This window comes from Spermophilus citellus (assembly GCF_964194105.1).
Source record: "Spermophilus citellus genome assembly, chromosome: 18".
In the NCBI taxonomy this organism is placed as follows: Eukaryota; Metazoa; Chordata; class Mammalia; order Rodentia; family Sciuridae; genus Spermophilus; species Spermophilus citellus.
In genome coordinates this window covers 63,246,093-63,269,054 of record NC_138200.1, presented here as the reverse complement: position 1 = coordinate 63,269,054, position 22,962 = coordinate 63,246,093, and the positions used below count along the sequence as shown (strand labels likewise).

Here is a 22,962-nt window from a genome sequence, read left to right as displayed (position 1 = left end):
CAATTATTGCAACACATTAGTTGAAAAGGGTATCCTCTCTGTATGTAACTGTGTAATTATTTTTTGGGCTTTTGTAAAAAACCAAGTAACCATTTTTGTGTTTCTGGACTCCATATTCTGGCCCATTGATCTTTGTGTCTGTTCCTTTATCAATGCCATGGTACTGTTTTTATCACTTTTTGTCTTAGACCTGGGTAATGTGATTGCTTGCTCCACTTTTTATTCTCTTCAAATAATTCAAAATGTTTTTCTTTAAAAATTTTGATCTAGGGGCTGGAGTTGTGGCTCAGTGGTAGAGCACTTGTCAGGCATGTGTGAGGCCCTGGGTTCGATCCTCATCACCATACATACATAAATAAATAAAAGAACCATTTACAACTAAAAAATATTTAAAAAAAATAAAAATTTTGATCTATTTATGAGCCATTGTATTTTCATATAGAGTATGAAAAAAATTTCAAGAGCAGCCTTATAATGTTCTAAGCACATAGTCTTATTGTCCCAGTATCTAGTACTTCCCTTTCCCAGAGACTCTGGACCCTATTTTAAGGGTAATAAAAGTCCAAATTGTAGGTAGTGATATTCACAGTGCACGTAGGTCATCTTCTTTGTCACTGCTGATGATAGTAGTACTAGTCACCAAGACCTGGCTTTTTTCACTTTTGGGAGATGGAAGAGGAAGTATATCATCTCTGCTTCTCTATAAAGTTAGGCAGTGCCCTGTGCTTTGTTCCAGCTAATGACATGTGACCTAAAGTCTTGAGTTCCTTCCTGGAAGAAACATCTAAGCCTTTGTGCCTTCTCATGTATGCCATCACATTCCCCCATCATGGCTGGCCATGTTTTCCAGTGATGGAAGCTCCCTCCTCCAGAATGAGGACAAGGTGGAGCTGAGTCCTGGATATTACACAGTGGACATATAGCATGAGTTAGAAATAAACTTGTGCTTTTTTTTTTTTTAACCATTGTAAAAGAATTAGAGCTGCTTGTTATTGCAGCATATCCTCAGCTACCTTGACTAGTACTAGATAGCTGAGGCCAAGAGCTGGTAACCATGCCAGATTGAGTAATGCTCTGGTAAGGCTGCCAGGGCCACCTTTTTCAAAAAGGACCTGTCTGCTCAAGTCATATCTAGGACAAACAAAGAAATAAAAAAAGAAAATAAGCAAACAAAACTTGAATTTATTTTATAGATCCATTTCTAACTTTGGTTTCATTAACATGGTAAAGTAACCATCATATTGCCTTCTTTATTAAAACAATACAATTTATACAGAGAAAAGCAAAGGCCTTCTCTGTGCTACATACCATACTCCCTTCCTGCTTGTTTCTTCTCTTTAGCTACTAGCCTTTCTGGAACTTGTGTTCTTGGTTCAGTGGTCTTCTTTTTGCAGTGGTTTTTCTTTGGGCAGCATCATTTATTTGTAAATGGTAGATATGTTCACTATTTTAGTTTATGTTGATTTTTCCCCCCCCCTCCGGTTTTAACTTTTATATGATATATGGGAGAAGGTGTGTCCTGTTGATGTGCCTCTACTATTGACTGGTAGCTGATAGAAGTCTTTGCTCATTTGAGAAGCAAGACACTTTGTACCTTAAGTTATAGATCGACTATGGTGTTAAAATTGTGGTTTTACATTTTTGCTAGATGTAAAAGAAAGAGGTGTTCATAAAGAGTCTGTACCTTTCGGTTCATTTACAAACTAAGTGATCTTAACATAGTGTCAAAGATCCAGATGGTAGTGTCTGTCTGTATTTCCAGCTCTTTCCTTGGCAGTTCAGTATATTCATTGAGAAGACCTTGTGACTCTGACTTAAGAATAATTGGAATTATTCATGGAGTTAACTTCCCTTCTTAAACACTATTATCTGACTAGGTGTACACCTGTTCTTTTCCAGTAAGTCTTTGTTCATGGTCTTTACTCCAACTTAAAATTCTACAAACCGTGTTCTCTCTCCTGTGACACCTTTATTTCAGTTTGCTTAAGGTCAAAATTCATTGTACCCTGGCTTCTACCATTATTCCATGTTTCATTTCTTGAACCACTCTGATAACAATGGCTTAACTTTTTTTTTTTATTATGGGAAATCTCACACATAAGAATAGAGTAGTACAGTTAAATCTCATGTCCTCATACTCATCCACATAAAGAGAATTCATGACACTTTTGTTTCATCATTCCCTCTCATAGCATAACCTCCTACCTCATCTGGCTTATGTTAATAAGATATTTTTAGAGTTCTCTGGCTGATCATTTTCTTTCTGTTTCTGTGTTTAAATGCTTCTAGAAGACTATTTTCTGGATCATGGTGAATTTCCACAGGCTATTTTTCTTAGACTGTTATTCACCTTCTCTATTTCATTTCCATATATCTTAAGTTCTTTGATCAGTTTATCTTTGGACATGAACTCCAGAGCCTGGAGCTCAGTCAGCACTTTCTCTGTACTTGTGGGTCTAGTCCCTCAACGTAGCTTGTGTGATAGAGTTTAATACCTTCTAGCCTACATGCGTGCCTTTCTACGTGTGCTCAGATCCTAGAGTTCTGCAGATACATTTCCCCAGGAACCACTTTTACTGTGATATTTGAGTTTTCTCTATGTGATATAAAACAGTTGATGGACTTTGATGTATGCCTTTTATTAGTCATTCTCAAACTGAATCAGTGGAAGCCAAGAAGTAGAATGGCATGAGCTCTTGATTTCCTTGAAATCTGTTAATTAGGTACAATTTTACTATCAGAAAATATTATATCAATTTAGATTTCTGCATCCAACATAAAAATAAAATGGTATACAATTAGTAAGAAATTGCAGATCTATTCTTTTAGTCAGTCTATGCTTTTTGTACATTTCTATTTGTTATCTGTTAACTTGTGATAGAAGACAAGAACCTGTAATAAAACTTGATGGTACATTTATAGGAGGAAAACTGAAATTAAGACTATTATGTACACAAACTGAATTTTTAAAAAATTAAAACCACTGACCCTGTTTTCTTTTTTATATTTATTTTTTAGTTGTAATTGGACACAATACCTTTATTTATTTATTTATTTTTATGTGTTGCTGAGGATTAAACTCAGGGCCTCACATGTACTAGGTGAACACTTTACTGTTGAGTCACAACTCCAGCCCCACTGATACTGTTTTCTAGTTGTGTAATACCTTGATTGTCTGAAGTAGCATCCAGTGATCTGGTGTGCAGAAATCTGACCTTTTGACAAACACTACTATGTTTTCTGATGTCAAAAAAGTCAATATAGATCCTTATGATTCTCCATTAAATGAGCAAAGTGCTTATTATAACAGTATTTATAACAAATATATAAAGTGCTCATAACCATTCCTGGCATATAGTAAGAGCTATAAGTTTTATTGTTAAATTTCTTTTGCTACTAGGTAATAGAACGTGACTAACTTCTCTTCTGGTACCCTATTGGGGACCAATTTCTGCTGCAGAATAGGGGCTTACCTGATATCGTATCAGGTAAGTATCTTTGGACATTCTACTTATTTCCAATATGATATAAAGGGAAATGAACATAATGTTCTTCCTTTGTCTGTGTATGGTTTCTCAGATTTTTCACTTGACATATGAGAAGTAGTTGAAGGAGTTGGAGATGGTTACCAGGATGAGAGAAGAGCAGGTGCATGGAACCATTTAATAGGGCTACTGTGATGTTGAGACAGTGGGCAGTCTCTGGATTGAGTACTCCTAACCCTTTTGTGCTGATAGGCCACTTTGTGATTCTGGTGCAGGCATTTTCAGAGGCATCAGACCAAGGACCACTGGGTGGAAGATGTTGATGGGGCCTGGGAACCAGTGTTGGTTCAGGTTAAGGAAAAATTTTCTACCCAAGCAGCCATTCTCCAACTTATTATTATTATTACTACTACTACTACTACTACTACTACTACTGGGGATCAAACCTAGGAGCATTTTATCTCTGAGCTATATATGCTGCACTTTTTATTTTATTTTGAGATAGTCTTGCTAAGTTGCTTAGACTAGAGTCAAACTTAGGATTCTCCTGCCTCAGCTTCCTGAGTAGCTGAGATTACAGGCATGTGTCACCATGCCTGATTAACTTTGTTGGTCTTTAGAATCATGTAGGTTATTTTTTAAAATCCCATCATCTAGCCAGATGTGGTGGCATGCATCTAAGCTACTTGAGAGTCTAACTTGAACCCAGGAGTTTGAGGCCATCCTGGGCAACATAGGGAGACTTGGTCTCAAACAACAACAACAACAAACCTAGTATCTATGCTTCACCAAGACCAATTACAATCAGTCTTTGGCTAAGGTCTTAAAATCAGTTTTTTTGTTTTGTTTTGTTTTGTTTTGTTTTTTTTTTTAAATAAAGCTCCCTGTGATTCCAAAGTATAGCCAAGCTGAGTGCATTGTTATTCCAGCTACTTGGGAGGCCGAAGCAGGAGGATTGCAAGTTTTTTTTTTTTTTTAATCCCATGCATTTATTCAAAAGATTTTATAGAAAAATACCACAGCATTGAAATATGTTCATAATATATAATGTGAAAAATTAGGTTAACAACTTGTACAACATCACTTCTAAAAAAAAACAGCATACATTTTAAAATATATTTCAACATAGAATAACAAAGGAAAGACTACACCAAAATATTAACAATGGTTATCTCTAGGTTGTATAATTGTGGGGGCTGGAGTTATTTTTATTTTCTTTTAGGATTGCAAGTTTGAGGCCAGTCTTGGCAATTTAGCAAGACCGTGTCTCAAAATAAGGACTTGTGATGTAGTTCAATGGTAAAGAACCCGTGGGTTCAATCTCCACTACCAAAACACAACAAAATAAAACAAAATGAAAAACAAAACCCCCGCTAGTTTGAGACCAATAAATTAGAGAAATTTGTCATTGGAACAGGCTAAGTAGTAAGCACCTTGTCAGTGAAGATAATCCAAGCACAGAACATTCTTCTTATTGATCTGTACATCCTAACCGTACTTAATCTCTCCTAAACAGCATCTGTGCCTTTTCTACATTAACCTCAAGCTTAAACTTATTTCACTATTTAATAAATGACTTTGCTTTTAAGACATATCACTGGGGACTTACACCTTGCTTTCAACCACTGAGAGGACATTTTCTTTCTAACTGTACACTTGTTAAGTCTATGTTCATTAGTCTATGGAGGTTCCCTGGTACACATGCGTTTGTAATTTGGAACAGAACAAGGTATGAGTGTGCTTGTAGAAGCTTCTTGGGGCCGGCAGTGTCTGAAGTGAAACTTTAAAATGTGAATGGATCCAGCTGGTTAGCACAATCTGTCTTATTTAATCATCTTTCTATTTATAAATACATGCTTTTAGCTTTTAGTCACTTACAGCATTTTTTCCTTTTACATTATGTTCATTTCCCTTTATATCATATTGGAAATGAGTATATTGTCCGAAGATACTTGCCCTTCCAAAGGTAAACAGAACTTTATTACCATTAATATGCCACTTTAAGCCTATATGAAAAAGCCACATAGTAATTAAACAGATTTGTTGTAATAAGTACTGATCTCTATCTCAACAGAAAATGAAAAAAATGGTTTTTGGGCAGGAATCATGTTTGGGTAAGAGAAAGCAAGGTGTGAATCCCCAGGGCCATTGGTCTCCTCATAAACACTTCCCTGGGAAGATGTGGCTGCTCTGCAGCACTCAGGCTAGACCATTGATGGTCTCTGCATAGATTTTTGAGTTAATTTTCACTGCTCATTAGTCCCAAAAGGGCCCCTCTGTCTGAGGGAGGGTGATGTGACCATTCCCCTTTTATAGATGGCCAGACAGATCCAGAAAAGTAACTTGTTCATGATCACACAGCTAGCAAATAGGATTGGAACTATTAGGCTATGTGACACCAGATTCTGCTCCAGTCAGGATCAAAACTTTCCCTAACCCTTTGATTAGAATTATCAATGCCAAGTCTCATTTTCCAACCTGGAAAAATGTCCACTAAGGATAGTATCTTTCCTGTCATCGTCATCACAGTCTCAGTGTTATTGACATTGTGGGTGCCTGCCTTATGCACTCTAGGATGTTTAGTAGTATTTGCTGGCTGCTACCTATTAGATGGCCCCACTTGTGACAACTACAGTGTCTCCAAATATTACCCCATGTCCCCTAAAGGACCACATCGATCTCAGTTCATAACCACTGCTCTAGGGATTATAATATACATCTTTATTTTTTATTCTGCTTAGAATTAGTATTGTACAACTTTATTGCAACATATAAAATCCTTGAAATTGTATTTGTTTCCCACTACCATCCTTTGTTTTATGAACTATAGCTGTTTACATCATAAATCCTATAATAGGAAGTTTTAAATTTTGTCTTAAATAGTCAAATGTATTTTGAAGAAATTAAGAGGAAAAAGAGGCTTCTGTGTTTTCCATTGTATTTGTAATTTCTGGCTTTCTTTATTCCTTCAAGAATTTCACATAATATTACAATTCTGTTCACTTTCTTATAGTGTAAGTTTGCTTCTTGAAACTAATTCTCTGTTTTTTGTTTATCCAGAAATGTGTATTTTGCCTCCTCTTTTTTTTTTTTTTTCTCCACTAGAGGCATGGGGGATTGAACTCAGGAGTAACCTCAGCCCTTTTTTAAATTTTTATTTTGAGGTAGGGTTTTGCCAAGTTGCCCAGGTTGATCTCGAACTTGGAATCCTCCTGCCTCAGCCTCTTGAATAGTTGAGATTACTAGATGTGTGCTACTGCACCTGATATTCCCTTCATTTTTTCTTTTAGACTTTTTTTTCACCTTTATTTTATTTATTTTTTATTTTTATGTGGTGCTGGGGGTCAAATCCAGTGCCTCACATATGCTAGGCCTGTGTTCTACCACTGAGCCACAGCCCCAGCCTCTGATAGTATCTTCATTCTTTAGGGTATTTTCACTGGTTATGAGTTTTGTGTGACCTGTCTATTTTCTTTTGCCATTTTTAAAACTTTTTTTTAATTTTTAAAATGTTTTAATTAGTTATACATGACAGTTGGCATTTTAATGAAGTCATTCCACTCTCTGTGGCTTCTGTTGTTTTTGATGAGAAGTTAGAAGTCATGTATTATTATTTCGTGTATGTGATGTGAAATTTTTCTCTATTTGGGGGATTTTTTTATCTTTGGTTTTTCAGAAATTTGACTCTCAATGTGGCTAGGTATGGTTTTCTTTGTATTTATCCTTCTTGGATCCATGGAACTTATGTCTGTAATAGCTTTTAACATATTTGGAAAATTTCAGCCATAAGTTATGTTTTCAGAAAGTATTTCTGCCCTGTTCTCTTAAAATACAATTTATATGTATTTTAAACTTTTTTTTTTTTTTTTTTTAACTTCAGGGGCACTTTACCACTGAGTCACATCCCTAACTCTTTACTTCTTACTTTGAGATACTAAGTTGCCCAGGCTGGCCTTGAACTTCGGAGCCTCCTGCTTGAACCTCCCAAGAACCAGCCACTGCACCTGGCTCTCTGTTCATTTTATAACTCTTTCTCTTTGTGTTTTTCACATTACGTGATTTCTATTGACTCCTGTCATGTTTAGGGTTGTCATTAATAATGTGCTATTAATTTTTCTTTGAATTTTATATTTTTAAAATTTGGCGTTTTCATTTTCTTTTCTTCTTTCCTTTCCTTTCCTCCCCTTTCCCCTTTCTGTTTTCCAGTACTGGGGGTTGAACCAGGGGTACTTTGCTTTACCACTGAACTACATCTCCTGCCTTTTTCAATTTTAAAAAATTTGAGACAGGGTCTCACTAAGTTGCTGAGAGTCTTATTCAGTTGTTGAGGCTGACCACAAATTTGTGATACTCCTGCCTTGGCCTCCGAGTTGCTGGGATTATAGTCATGAGCAACTATACCTGGGCTTTGTGTTTTTATTTTTAATAAATGGTTTCCATTTCTCTACTACATTTCCAATTTGAATATATTTTCATTTATGTCCTTGAAAACAGTCACAGTAACTGTTTTAAAAGCCTGTCTGCTAGCTCAGTGAAAAAGCACATGAATAGCACATGCCAGGCCCTGTGTTCAACCCCAACAGCCTGTGTGTTCCCATACACTCAATCCTGTCTGCTAATTTCCACAACTGGGTCATCTCAGGGGAAGTCACATTTTGTTTCTCTATGTGTCCTGTTGTTTTGGACTAAGTCTTGGGCATACACTGTAGCAACTCCGGATTTTATAATATTTCTCTGAAATATTAATTTTTAAAAATCTGGCAGTTATTTTGCCTGGACCTAAACTGTATACTCCATTTATACTGCAGGAGGGTAGCAACAGAAATTTCTGTTCAGTTCTTATCTGGGCCGCTTGGAATGTGAACCGTGCCTGTATAGTTCAGGGCTCAGCCAGAGCTTTGAGCAGAATTTCTGCAGAGAATTTAAGGATACCCTATACTCTAAAAGGGACATTTCTCTCCCTTCTAGAATTTCCCTCACTCCCCTTTCCATTTGCTTTAGTTTTCCTGAACCCTGTCCCTTGGTTCTTCAAGACAATGCCTATCTTCAGACACCAAAAACCTGTAGAAAACATGAAATGAACTCAGCCCATTTCCTTTTTCCAAGGCTAGACCCCCCTCCAGAGTCCTCCTGCTTTTTCATACTCTCTAGTGTCTTTGGGATTATTTTCTTTATTTTGTTCATTGTCTTAGTTGTTACGTTCTGGAAGGTTGGTTCAGTAGATGTTTCTTTCTTTAGAAGAAGCCACGGCTGGCTTGATTTCTTTCCAGTTCTTTATTCTCCTTTGCATTTCAGCCTTACTCGGGCTGATTCCTCTTATAGTCCATTTGGTCCCTTATGTACTGAAATGACATAAGCAGCTCCTAGGACTATACATTTTTTCTTTTGTGACTAGCAGGACAAAGAGAATATCTTTGACCTGTCAGTCTGTGAAAAAAATTCTGTAATTCATTTTGTCAGATGTGTGTGTGTGTGTGTGTTTTGCTGGGAATTGAACCCAAGGCCTTGCGCATGGTAAGGAAGTATTCTACCACTGAACTGCACTCCCACCCCTGTAATACATTTTGATTGAAAAAATTTTAAAAAGGCGTCATTTACAGGTAGTTTTTGGTAACTCAGTCTTGTGCAACTCTCATCATTGTCTAATTCTAGAACATTTTTATCACTCCAAAAAGAAGCCCCCTGACTTCCAATTTTTCCGCTTCTCATTCCCCTAGCAACCTTCATCTTTTTGTCTGTGAATTTATCTAATCCTGGATAATTTATATCACTGGATTCATGCAACATGTGGCCTTTTGAGTTTGTCTTCTTTCACTCAGCATGATGTTTTCAAGGTTCATCCATATTGTAGCATGTGGTATGTGTCAGAACTTCAGTGCTAGGGATTGAGCCCAGGGCCTTGCACATGTGGGATAAACTTTACCATTGAGCTATTGTTGGGTTTCATAATAATTTCGCTTCACTTAGTAAGGGGTTGTCAAACTGTTTTCTGAACATTTTCAAAAACAATTTTTCATCCCGACCAGCAATGCATGAAGGCCCTGATTTCTGTATATCCTTTCCAACACTTGTTTTGCCTTTCTTTCTTCTTTCCTTCGCTAGCACTAGTAGAGTGGGGACATATGGGTAGAAGTTTGGGAAGGGGAATGAACTTAATGAACACTGCTTTGCCAGCTTCCTCAGAAGCTTAGGGATGTCGAAGCCAGTATGGAGGTATGTGGGGAAAGGGAGGAGGTGGCAGGTGGGAGTAGATAATCACATATCATACTCTTCTCTCAGTGTCAGCACAGTACTGTTTGGACCAGCGTGGAGCGCAGTATCAGGATGCTGGAACCTCTGTATCGTAATGTACTCTTTGCCCCATCACAAGAGACAGCCAGTACTAAGGTTTTCCTGCCATCTTTTCTTCATTCCTAACTTTAGCTTTAATTACATTCATTGGTATTTAATTAAAATTAGTTTTATCTTTCATAATGTCAGTAGTTGGCAATGGATGATTTTATTTGTCCTTAGTCTTTTCCTGAATGCCTAAAAGATATTTCACCCGAGTTACTGAATTGCTTTAAAAATGAATATTGAAAATTAAGTGCAATCTGCATTTTCAAATTGCAGGAAGATGTTAAAAACTATTATCAACCATCCAAGTAATGGATCTCTATCAGGAAAGTGAGACTCATTTAGAAAATAATGAAAATAATGAAATTCAAAGCACAGAAGAAACCGAACTAACCTTCACTTGTCCAGATGGAAAGAGTGAAAAGAATTATGTGTGTTCTCTTCTCAACATCAGTGATATTACGCTTGAAGACGATGAAAGAGCCACCAAGTTGGTTATGGGCACTGGCTGGGAAGAAGCCGTGAGTGTTGTCTTGCGCTGGGTCATGTCAGTATTCCATGCAGGCCATTTCCCCAAAGTTGTGACTGTTCCCACAGCACGGGCAGTGGATGAACTGTGGAGCCTTGGAACAGAGGCAGAATCACTCGTGACAACAGCAGTGCCATTTTGGTGTATGTGGCCACTTAGTATGTGGCTAGCTCAGGACTTAGTGCTCCTGGTACATTTGTTCATTCACTTCTTAGTAGCCATACCCCAAAAGTGAAATAATGTGCCAGAAGTCATCAGCCAGTCATTGGGCAAGGCAGGCTTGTTGCTCACTACTATGCTAAGCTCCCCAAGAGACCTGGAGAGCCTGTGCTTGTGGTTCTATGTAGAATCCTGTGTGTTTGTTCTTCATGTGTTCTTAGAATCAAGAGTGGAATCCTAAAGTTAAAACTGAAAGGAGACTGGTCAAATCCAAGGTTAAATGTGAGGTTGCCAGGTTTAGTAACTAGAAATACAGGACACTCAGTAAATTTCAGAGAAATTCAGAGAAACAGCACTTAATTTATTTAGCATTAAGTATATTGCAAATGTGGTTTTATTTTTTACCTGGAAAACCCCACTTTCTTATTTTTTTGATACTGGAGATTGAACCCAATGGCACTTTACCACTGACTGCATCCTCAGCCTTTCTTTTTTAAAATATTGTTTAGTTGTCAGTGGATCTTTATTTTTTATATTTATTTATATGTGGTGCTGAGAATTGAACACAGTACCTCACACATGCTAGGCAAGCACTCTACTACTGAGCCACAACCCTAGCCCAAGGCTTTCTTATTTTTAAGACAGCATCCCACTACATTGCTTAAGGTTCTTGCTCGGTATCCCAGGCTGAGCTTTGAATCCTCCTGCCTTAGCCTCCTGAGTCACTGGGTTTATAATGGTACCCCTATTTTAACAGAGATCTCTCTAGCTAGGTTAGCCAGGGGACTAGAGGTTTGGGCACAGGTAGGCTCACAGGGCTCTTGTGCACCCAGGATGGGCCTCTGCTTGTTACTATCCTTCCAACTTATCCAGGGAACAGTGTTTCTTCACATTTAAATGCTTGGAAGTGGAATAAAAATGAACAGTTTATTTATTAGTTCTTTTTTTTTAATCATTACTGGGAATCGAACCAAGAGGTGCTTTGTACATCCTCAGTCCTTTTATTAGTATTTTGAGAGAGGGTCTTGCTAAGTTGCTGAGGCCAACCTCAAACTTTTTCTGAAAAGAAATAGTCTGCTTATCAAAGTGTCCATTTACAAATATTATTGCCTACTGTTTTAGTATTAAAAGATACTATTGCTAGCATTTAGAATTAACATATACTATTATAAATATTATTGCTCAGTGTGAGGCTAAAATAGGTATTAAAAGATTTTTTTTTTTTTTTTTAAGGTGAGTCAGTTTTAAGATAAAATTGGGCTGGGCATGGTGAAATACCTGTAATCCCAGTGACAAGGCAGGAGGATTGCAAGTTCAAGATCAATTTCAGGGCTGGGGATGTGGCTCAAGCGGTAGCGCGCTCGCCTGGCATGCGTGCGGCCCGGGTTCGATCCTCAGCACCACATAGCAACAAAGATGTTGTGTCCGCCGAGAACTAAAAAATAAATATTAAAAATTCTTTCTCTCACACTCTCTCTCCTCTCTCACTCTCTCTTTAAAAAAAAAAAAAAAAAAAGATCAATTTCAGCAATTTAATGAGGTCCTATGCAATTGAGTGAGACCCTGTCTCAAAATAAAAACATAAAAAGGGCTGAGAATGTAGCTCAATGGTAAATTGGTTCAAATAAGACTGCCAAAACGGGGATGTGGCTAAAATTGGGGCATCTTTGTTGGGTAATTTGGCTTGAGAAGTAATATGCTGGTTTATTTGCAGGTCAAAGGCTGGGGAAAGGTTTCTCCAACTGCCTGCATGTGGCCGAGGAAGAAACTAAAAAAGGCGAGGGTAGGAGAAAGTGCCAATAGCAGCTGCTTATTCTGCATCAGCCTTGCCCAAGCGAGTCTGGAAGCCAGCCCTCCCACAGAGACCGGGAAATTGGAAGCAGGGGCTGTGGCTGAGGGGGGCCTTGAGAAGAATAGGAGCAGTACCCTCCAGAGTCAGGGGTCCTATCAACGTCCTACCACCACGTCCAGGGAGGTTAACAAAATTTGCTTTCCCTCCTATGTTCATGGAGAAAAAAAAAGCCTGCAAATCAAGGAGTTTATATGGTGCGTGGAAGACTGGGCCACCCTCGAGACTAATAGTGGCAAGGCCACAGGGAATCTAAGTGGAGGTGCCAACAGAGGGCTTTCCATCTCTGACTCCTTGACTTCCAAGGCCCTACTAGTTCTGCCTCCCTTAAAACCTTCACCCTCAAGCGGCTTGGAAATTCTGGGTAAGAAGAGTAAGAGCGTGACTTGGCAACTGGAAGACAAGGTGCCGAGTGTGGAGAAGGATGAGTGTGTGGCTTGTGTACATGGATTGAAAACAGTGGATGGGAAAGATGAGAAAAGACCCCTTGAGGTGGCCAAGCTGAAGGTCCACGACACGCCACCTTTCCCTTCCCCAGCGCTCTGGACATCCCCGCTGGCTGATATTGAGCAGTGCTGCCTGCATTGGCCTTTCCTACCTGAGGAGAGCCCGCTGGGCCCTTCCAACCCCAGCCCAGTTCACTACCTTGCAACCTTACAGCTTTTACAGAAACGGGAAGTGCAAAGCTACAAAGCCAAATTCAGAGCCAAGGAGCTGAGACCACCCAGAAACACCCAAAAGCATGTTCTTCCAGGGGCCAGGCAGGAAAACCGACCCCGAATGCTGGAGACCGAAATGTTCCCAAGACACCTCTTGCCGTCCCTCACAGTGAGCAGAGTTGTTATCCCCATTTCCACTCACAGATTCCTCTGACTTGTCACAATAGAAGTCCTTAAAATAATCACTGCTTGAAATTAATTTGTCTATCTCCTCCTCCCTTCATATCCTTTCTTTTCTTTTTTTTGTAGTAGAACCAGAGGAAATTGAACTTCTTTGGGTGTGTTTGGATTTATTCTCTAAAATCCCATGTTACCTACCTCTGCTGCTAATCCATTTATAAAATGAAAATTGGCAGTACCAGCCCCCACCTCTACCTACTTTACTTCTCTGTGCCCAGTGGAAGTCATGGGGAAGGTGGACAATTCAAAGTGCCTCCCTCTACTGTCCTTGTGCCAGCCCAAGAGCTATTTGGCAGGGACTTATTCTGTCCCACCCCAGTGCCTTAAGCTATGTATCCTGGGTTGGCTCAGATTAAATTGCTTTCTGATCTTTTGAATAAGCAGTCAGTATCTGTCTACTGCTTCATTTTCTTTTTTTTTCCAATTTTTTAAATTGATTTTTTAAAAAAATAAATGTAGAATGCATTACAATTCTTATTATATACAGCACAATTTTTCATATCTCTGGTTGTATATAAAGTATGTTGACACCAATTTGTGTCTTCATGCATTACTTTGGATAATGATGTCCATCACATTCCACCATCCTTGCTAATCCCCTGCCCCCTCCCTTCCCCTCTGCCCTATCCAGAGATTGTCCATTCCTCCATGCTCTCCCACTCCCTACCCTACTATGAATCAGCCCTCTTTTATATCAGAGAAAACATTTGGCATTTGTTTTTGGGGGGTTGGCTAACTTCAATTAGCATTATCTTCTCCACTCATTTTCTTTTGTAACAAAGATCTGAAGTTCTGTTTTCATAGGAAATTTCAGCCTGTGTCCATGTGACGATCCTGGTGTCCAAGGTATCATATCCTTGCATCATGTTTTGGCCGGAGTTGCACAAAATCCAGTCTGAGGAGCAGGTTTAAGAATAATTATCCATTTACAAAAGAAAGTCATTGTCATCCCTGACCTGATGCTGATGCTTGGGAACCCTCAACCCTAGACATGTAGGGAATAAGCTGTTACTTTTCCCCCATCCTGCCTTTGCTTTCTTATTACCCCAGTGCATATTTTTTGAGATTGTATATAAATAAAACATTATAAAAAGTTTTATTTTTAATGACAAGTGATGTTATGTAGACAAATGGTCTAACCATTTTTTATGTGAATAACCATGAAGCTCCTTTGGAATTACATAGCTTGACTTGCTTAAGGCAGGTTGTGCCTGGATTCTGGACTTTCCATCTCCTAAAGAATGGAGTGAACAGTGTATGATTGTATTTGTAAACATTTGCAACGTGTTGACTGTTAGCCCGATGTGCTTTGTTGTGTTGATTTTTAAGAGACACCAGAAATGCTTGAATAGCACAGCCAACATTAGAAGGTCATTTGCACTTCCTCATAGGCTTGGTTGTGTCCCCCTGAGGAGGTCCATTCCCCATGTTTCTGGACAGTGGGGTATTAGGCCTTGTGGCTCTGGCATCTGCTCCTCTAAGTCAGTGACTGTAGAATCCCCTTTCTAAAGCAGCAGATTAGTCAATAAGCTCAATATGTAGAACTGTTGGAATCATGTGACAGGAGATGGTGACCCCCAGCAGGAGTGAGGGTCCAGAGGCCTTACCTGCTCAGCCTAGAGTACTTACCTTTTGAAAAAAATTTTTTTTAAATGGTACTAGGGATTGACCCTAGGGACACTTAACCACTGAGCTACATCCCCAGCCTGCTTTTTATTTATTTTGAGACAGGGTCTTGCTAAGTTGCTCAGGGACTTCCTGAGTTGCTAAGGCTGGCTTTGAATTTGCAATCCTCCTGTCTCAGCCTCCTGAGTTGCTGGGATTTGAGACCTTAAGGCAGTTTTAAAACACTAATCTAGGTTACAGTGGGGTTTTGTAATTTTAGGAAAAAGTTTTCCATTCAGATAAGAGTTGTAAATTCTACAGATTTGGGTGCAGTGGCATATACTTGTAATCCCAGTGACTTAGGAAGCTGAGGCAGGAGGATCTCAAGTTTGGGGCCAGCCTGGGTAACTTTGTGAGATCCTGTTTCGGAATAAAAAATAAAAAGGGCTGGGCATGTAGCTCTCAGTGGTAGAGTGCCCTGGGGCTAAATTCCCAGTGCCAAAAAAATTGTAGATTTTGATGAAAACATGATATGGAGTGTATGTGTTTATGTATGTGTATGTATTTATACTTATGTGTAGAGATATATATGTATAATATGATGTGTGTATAGGTACATTTTTTGTGTGTGATGTCAGGAACTGAATCCAGAGCCTCATGCATGCTAGGCATGTGCTTTATCACTGAGTCCTATATAATAATTTAGCACTAAGAGGAGGGTCAGTCTTAACAAAGGAAAAGCTCAAAATTACTGATGATTTATTGAGGGACAGGGATCTGGCTCATTGGCACAGTGCATGCTTCACATGTTTGAGGCCCTGGATTCAATCTCCAGCACCCACCCACAACAACAAGATTTGAGGTATCCTTTCTGAACAGATAATTATTTTGTCTAACAAAATATTGACTAGAAGATTCCTTTGTGAATAGATTAAGAATGTTTTGCATTTGGTGTCTCTTGGCTTAGGAAGTTATTCAAGTACCTAATAACTTCCCCTCAGAATCTTCTCTGCAGCCCAGGCTTATCTTGTTTCTCTGGGGATGAAGTCACTCCAGGCCTTGGCCCAGTTTTTGTTCGGATTAGCTCAGGACATCTAAACTAGTCCATTGCTGTCTCAGTCTAGCTAGATAAAGGCAAAATGTTGAAAAGAATATACCTTCCCATTGGGATCTGCATCGCTGACCAAATTTCTAGGGGACACTCTGTTTTAAGAACTGAAGAATGTTAAATGCAGGTGTCAGTGGCCTCTCTTGAGGGGACAATCTCAGGTTTGGTTCCTCTAGTCCTCTCCAAACCAAGAACAGAGCTTGTGTGTCATTCCTTGTTCTATTAATTTTAGTTATTAGTAAAAATTTCTTGAAACTTTCAAACTCGATCAAGTGAAATTTTGGCAGCATCACATACAGGATTCCCACAGAGCCTGAGGTCACTCATGGGCAAGCTGGGGGTTGAGGCCTGCTGTGGCTGCTGAGATCTGGTGAGGCAAGGTTGACTTTTTTTTTGGCAGTTCTGGGGATGGAACCCAGCACCTCACATAATGCTAGGCAAATGTTCTACCCCTGAGCTACCTATGCTTCAGCCCCATTGGAGCATCACTATTTTTTTTTTGGGGGGGGGGCGGTGCTGGGGATTGAACTCAGGAGCAGTCCCTAATATGGAGCCACATCCCCAGTCCTTTTTATTTTTTGAGACAGTATCACTAAGTTACAAAGGCTGGAGTTGAACTGTGATCTTCCTGCTTCAGCTTCACAAGTTTCTAGGATTACAGGAGTGGGCCACCACACCTGGCTTGAGGTGCCACTCTTGAAGGATAATGGGAAGGCTATAAATGAGAATAAGGCCTGGCTATATTTGGACAAGCCTTTGACTACTTTAGAAGACCTTCACTACTTTTAAATCGTATCTTATTCAAATCATTACTTCAAAGACCATGCTATACAATGATTTGAACCCAGAATCAAATTTGCTTTCAATCTCTTCCTCCAAGTACAGAAGTTTCAGGGCCCAGAGAGACCACAGAGCCCAGGTCATCTCACTTTGGCCCCACTGGCCAAGCAAGTACAACTTCAGGCTGCACATCTGGGGCTCATGTTCAGTGCTGCCTTGCGGTTGTAGCTTCAGGGTTACTGAAAGCAAGCCAGGGAAGGAAGAAATGGGGCTTTTTGACCCATAGTAGCCAAGGACCATCCTTTGTTCCATCCTTGAACACTGTCTGCCAGGCAAACCATGAGCCAGGAGCAGAGCCAGAGACTGAGCTCTTCATTACAAGCTAAACTGTGCCCAAAGCTGGGAACTACTAGGAGGCTTTTTTTTTTTTTTTCCACCCCGGCTCTGTCAATGGTCATTGCTGCTTTTGCCCATTTGAGGGGATTAATACCTGAGGTTCTTTCTGTCATTTTAGTGCAGTTGACTTGCCCACAAACCTTATTAAAGACTCAAAATGGTGAACAATTCTTTCTGTCCCAGATTTGTTGTGAATCCTGGCCTTTCCTGTGAGAGAAAAAAACAAAAACAATACTAAGTGAATTTAATATTTGTAAATAGTAAAATCCCTGAGGAGGTTTTTAAACATACTACTGATCTCAACCTTTTCTATTAACACATACTTTCTAAAGAGCACCATAACTTAGAGGACTGAATTGCATTTATAGAACGCTTCAAGTTCCACCCATCCCAGCAACTGGCCATCTTTAAGAGCAGGGCTTTTCAACCTAGGCCCTATTATCATTTTGGGCTGGTTCATTCTTTGTGTTGGCTGTCCTGTGCATTGAGAGATGTGGAACAGCGTCCCCAGCCTTGACCCACTAGGTGCCAGTAGCACCCCAGCTGTGACAACCAGAAATATGTCCAGAGTACCAAATGCCTCTGGAGGGCAAGTCACCTAGCAGAGAACCACTGCTTTAGGGAATCAGCAATTCTAGAACACACTGTTTTCTGCAGCTTCTCTGATGACCTTACTCACAAAGCAAGCAGAAGCCTTGATCAGAATGGGAAGGGACGCTGGGCAATACCCTGCTCATCTCATCCCTAAAGGCACAGGTGCCCTCTCTTGTGTTCTGGTCCTTTCTGATGGTCTTGTCCAGGTCTTTAGATAGTCTAAGAACAGTCTCTCAAGAAAGAGTAGAGCCCACTTCAGGAGCGGCTGTGGGCCTCCCTGCCTTCCTCCTTCAGGATGATGTGCACGATTGTTTTGGCAAGGTTTTCAGGATGATTCTATTAATATTTTTACATTTAATGCTATTATTCAGAATCCTTTAATGTTTAAGCAACAGATTCTTTTCCATGGTGACTGCTTGTGCTGAACAGGTGTAAATATTAAGAAGCATGTGATACACCTCGGTAACCACTGGCAAGTATATGCTTCATAAGAATACATGAAAGCAACCTTTCTCCCCTGAGTCTCTTAAATGGAACAGTTTTTCCACTTTTTAAAAAACTCTTGGTGTCACGTTAGCAGTGCAGGAAGGTTGTGACTGTCCTATGTCTTTGAAAGCAGAACTTTTTATAATCTCACTTGTTTTATTCTACATGTGCTCTGACAAGAACTAGAATCTAACATAGAACTTGAGACAAATACCACTTGCCCTGTTACTGTCCACAAATCTGTCATTTCTTTGTCTATTTCTTCAAATCCTCAGGATTGATTTCTTTAAATTTCAGGAAAATAGGAAATCAGAAAGATACTAATCATTGTGGTAGCTATTTAGCAAACTGTTTCTTGCACATACCTTGTTACAGAAGAGTGATTTAAATGGTTTTTAAATACATCACATCTTACTAAAAAAAGATACAAAAGAAAAAAGGATCAACAGTATCTTGCAATTCATTAACAGTACTCTCAAATATAGATAAAACAAAAATTATTTCCATGATATGACCTAAGATGGTATAATTGTTAAAGCAGGTTGCCAGAGTTTAGATGGCTTTTTAAGTTACGGAGGAGAGTTTTAATGGTTAAATATCCTTTTGTGAGAGGTTAATTCAGATGCACTGACTTCTGCCAAATTTTTATTTTAGCGAGGACACTGCATTTTCTGAAGTCACTAAATTTCTTATTGCAGCTCAAGAAAAAAGAAGATAAAGTAGTAGAGGGATCAATTTCAAATTCATTCCTAAGCAGCAACATGTTTGAGACGCACTCATAAAACCAAATATTGCTCCCAGGACATGGAAAAAGCAATGGATCACCAAAAAGCAGAGAGTAAAATGCTGTAAGCAGAAATAAGAAAATGTGAAACTCAGGACAATTACACATATCATGCTATGCTACAAAGCTCACTCCTGTAGGGAGTAACACTTGTACTTTTAAAATTTTTTTCCTCTTAATATTTTTTTAGTTGTCAATAGACCTTTATTTTATTTATTTATATACAGTGCTGAGAATCAAACCTAGGGCCTCACACATGCTAGGCAAACGCTCTACCATTGAGCCACAATTCCAGTATTTGATAATAACAAGTCACTAATTTAAGTTTTTTCAATTTCAGAAATATTTTATTTTGCTGATAAAAATACAACGTATTTTAATTATTTTGTTGTTCTTTTTTTAAAAAAATTTTGTAGCCAAGTATCCTGTAACTTTTTTTTTTTTTTTAAAGAGAGAGTGAGAGAGGGGGGGGAGAGAGAGAGAGAAAATTTTTAATATTTATTTTTTAGTTCTCGGCGGACACAACATCCTTGTTGGTATGTGGTGCTGAGGATCGAACCCAGGTTACACGCACGCCAGGTGAGCGTGCTACCGCTTGAGCCATATCCCCAGCCCCGTAACATTAACTTTCTTCAGAGTAAAATACCAAAAATTATAGAGGGGGCTGTGGCATTAAGTTCCTCATAGGCAAACTTATGAAATTTGTGTTTTTAGAACAAAGTTACAGATGTTTTTGTTATTTATTAGTAAGGCAGTTATAGTATTTTCCCTAGGTTGTCTAAAGTTTTGAATGAATACTGGTAATCTAGTTCAAGTGTTATATAGACATTGTTTTTATTTATTTACAATTTGACCTTCTCCTCCTTCCAAAAATGCTTGTTTTTAAATGTAGCCCATTTTAGTTAATGTTTGGAGAACCTATGGACCTTCTCCTCCATGTGTTCTTTCAACCTGTCTTAGTGTGTAAACAAATATATTGTGTAACTGTTAATAATAAATACAATCCCAACAACTGAGAATCCCTTGGATTTAACCATTACAAAAGTGAAGTCATTTTCTTTGGTCATATGAATATTTTACTTACCAGCCAGCATCTTCCTGAAGGAACTCGATTAAAACTCACATCACTTAACAATTGGAGTCATTTAGATGTTGAGAGTATGAAAGGGTATATGTTGTCTTCTCCTAGCATCAGATCTAATTAATGGCACTTCAGCATACTTGTGGTGACAACAAACATACATATTGTGAGGTAAAAGGAAAATGAAACTGCACGTACTATCCCTACGTTCCTAAAGTTAACTTAAGGTCCTTTAATGTACCAGCATTCTCTCCATCAGTATTAGCAAGTTTTGATGAGCAGTTTTGAACTGAATTACTATCTCTAAAATTGAGGCCAGAAAGGATTAAATGAAAACAATCCCATTATTTGGCAGAGTTAATAAAAGTTATTTCATGGCTAGACCAATACTGTTCAGTGTCTTCACATGAAAAAGTAATTTCAGACTTTACTCAGCATCTTTCAGGTAAGTTTACAAAATTTTTGTTTTCCTGTGACCTAAAGCAGTCAGATACACAATAGTTCAGCTTTCCTGTAAATTGGTGATGGAGCAAAGAAATAATTATTCTAGTCCTCTTGTTTTTACTCATAAGCCTAGAACCACCTTATCTAGAAACAAAGGTAGACCATTATAAAATGGTAGCATCAGGTAATGTGTGAATTGTAGTAATTGATTGCCATTTTTAGGTAAATTATTCACCTGAAATTTAAAAAGGAAAATTATTAGTCTATTTTCATGAAAAAAAGTAAAACAATAATGAAACTAACAGCACAGTTACTTTGTCATGTCACTTTTAGAAGATGAGTCTGTAAAAAAGCAACAAAATAAGTCATTTCATGAGCAGGTCAAAAAACTCACACAAAAAGAATTCTAGCTTCCTTTTAATTATTGAATTTCAGTTTTTACAAATGATCTTAGGACAATCCAGGTAACTAAAGTTTTGCGGGGGAACAGTTCTTGTACACGAAGAACAATCACATGCTCCACTTTTTGTAAATAACTATTGGCTGGATTAACAAACATCGTCACAAACAGAAGTAAAGCCATAGATCACTGCATATGTATTTACAAAAAGCCATAAACAAACATGCATTTCTTCTTTATCAGGACGACTTAAATAGATGTTTGAACATTAAGGCAGTGATGATTCTAAAACAATGAAAATCTAAGTTAAGGCTTTATGTTCATTTTGAAACTCATATTCATAGGCAACTGTGACCAAAGCAAAGTTATCTACTAGGTATTAGTTCATCTGCTTGGATATGTTATTAATCCATTACCAATTCTCTTTCAGACATATGGGATAAGCATTATTACCAACACTATCAATTTACTTTAATGAATCATTAGTTTCCTTCTTAAGTTCTATTTTGAGGAGTTAGGTTTCAGCAGCACAAGCATGTGCCACAGAAAAAACAGAGCATTTTTGGGTAAAGTTTGAAACACACAGGCTGCACTTGCCTGACAGTTGGGCAACAATTAAGAATTCAGTCTGGGCACAGTGGCACACACCTGCAATCCTAGCAGCTTGGGAGGCTAAGGCAGGAAAATCTCAAGTTCAAAAAAAAAAAAAAAAAAAGCCAGCCTCAGCAACATAGTGAGGCTCTAAGCAAAAAATAAAAAGGACTGGGGATGTCACTCAGTGGTTAAGTGCCCCTGGGTTTAATCCCCAATTCCAAGAAAAAAAATCAACAAACAAAACAAAACAGGATCTACTAACTAGAGAACTCCCAAAGCATACTTGATGCTGTCCTTGTCTCAAAATAGAAAATATTCTTGATTACTGAAGCAAGTTTGATAGTTTATTCTGCTAGCCTCAAGACACAAATGATATATTTATTAGACCTGTGTTTCTTTATTCAAGGAAAAGATGGGTGGTGGATGGAAGGAAAAGTAACTTTAAAATAATTGCAGATTGCACTCTCGCCCTATCAAGCTCAGAAGTAGTTTTGAAATCTGGGTTTGAGGGGTAGTGTCCTCTTTCCCTACTTTAACATTGAGGACAAGTCAGATGCAGCCTGTATGTGAGGTGCATGGTGGGAAGCAGTTCTGGTGCCCCACTTTGGTCTGCTGTGGAGTGCAGGAAGGGTGTTTATAGATGTGGTAATATTCATATTTGGTCTCCCTCCCTGGTAGTAGACAACTCCTAAAATCCTTGTTATTTCCAGCAATTTTTTTGTGTGCTAATGAGATCATTGGTAGCTGGCAGCCCCTAGGTAGCTTTATAATGAGGACTCATCACAGCAAAGACATGATTAGAGGGGTGGGATTATCTTCAGTCTTACCCTGCCTTAACCCTCTACCTTCTGGGAGGGGAGAGAGGCTGAAAGTTAAGTTGATCACGGCCAGTGATTTCATCAATCATACCCTTGAAGTTTCAATAAAGGCCCAAAAGGACTGGGTTCAGTGAACTTCCAGATAGTCAAACCTGGATTCCTGGAAGATGGCTCTCCTAGTGAGGGCATGGAAGCCAGTTCCTTCCCCCATACCTCACCCTGAGCATTTCTTCATTTGTATCCTTTGCAATAACCAGTAAATATGATGTTCCCCTGAGTTCTGCCAGCCACTCATGAATAAATTGAACCCAGGGAGGAGACTGTGGCAACCCCAATTTATAAGTGCTGGGTTAGACACTCTGGAGGCCTGGACTCCAGATAGTGTCAGAATTGAAGACCATTAGAGGACACCCAAGTGGCATCTGCTGCAGAGCTGCTTGCTGGTACATGGGGAAAACTCCCACACATCTGGGCACAGAAGGCTTCTGGATTGATGGTGGTATGAAAGCACAGGACCACACACCCCAGGATGAACTAACAGGCATGATTTAACAACCGTGTCTCCATAGTCTGGATGTAGTGCTTAGAAGAATCACTATTTACACTAAGTGCTTG

General features: G+C 38.9%; 1 protein-coding gene across 2 annotated transcripts in view; it reads left to right on the top strand.

The window, feature by feature from the left end:
* Nucleotides 1-22,962, top strand: part of LOC308637074 (uncharacterized protein C16orf46) — a 32,033-nt gene that overhangs the window by 5,329 nt on the left and 3,742 nt on the right. Inside the window, exons 2-3 of one of the 2 annotated variants that reach the window (XM_081273121.1) lie at nt 10,098-10,342; nt 12,224-14,333. The exons of the other annotated variant lie outside the window; for it this stretch is intronic. Coding sequence (XP_081129247.1) covers nt 10,133-10,342; nt 12,224-13,231 — 1,218 coding nt within the window. The 5' untranslated portion in view covers nt 10,098-10,132 and the 3' untranslated portion in view covers nt 13,232-14,333. Of the gene's footprint in view, nt 1-10,097; nt 10,343-12,223; nt 14,334-22,962 lie in introns of those variants that run through there. 2 annotated transcript variants of the gene reach the window in all.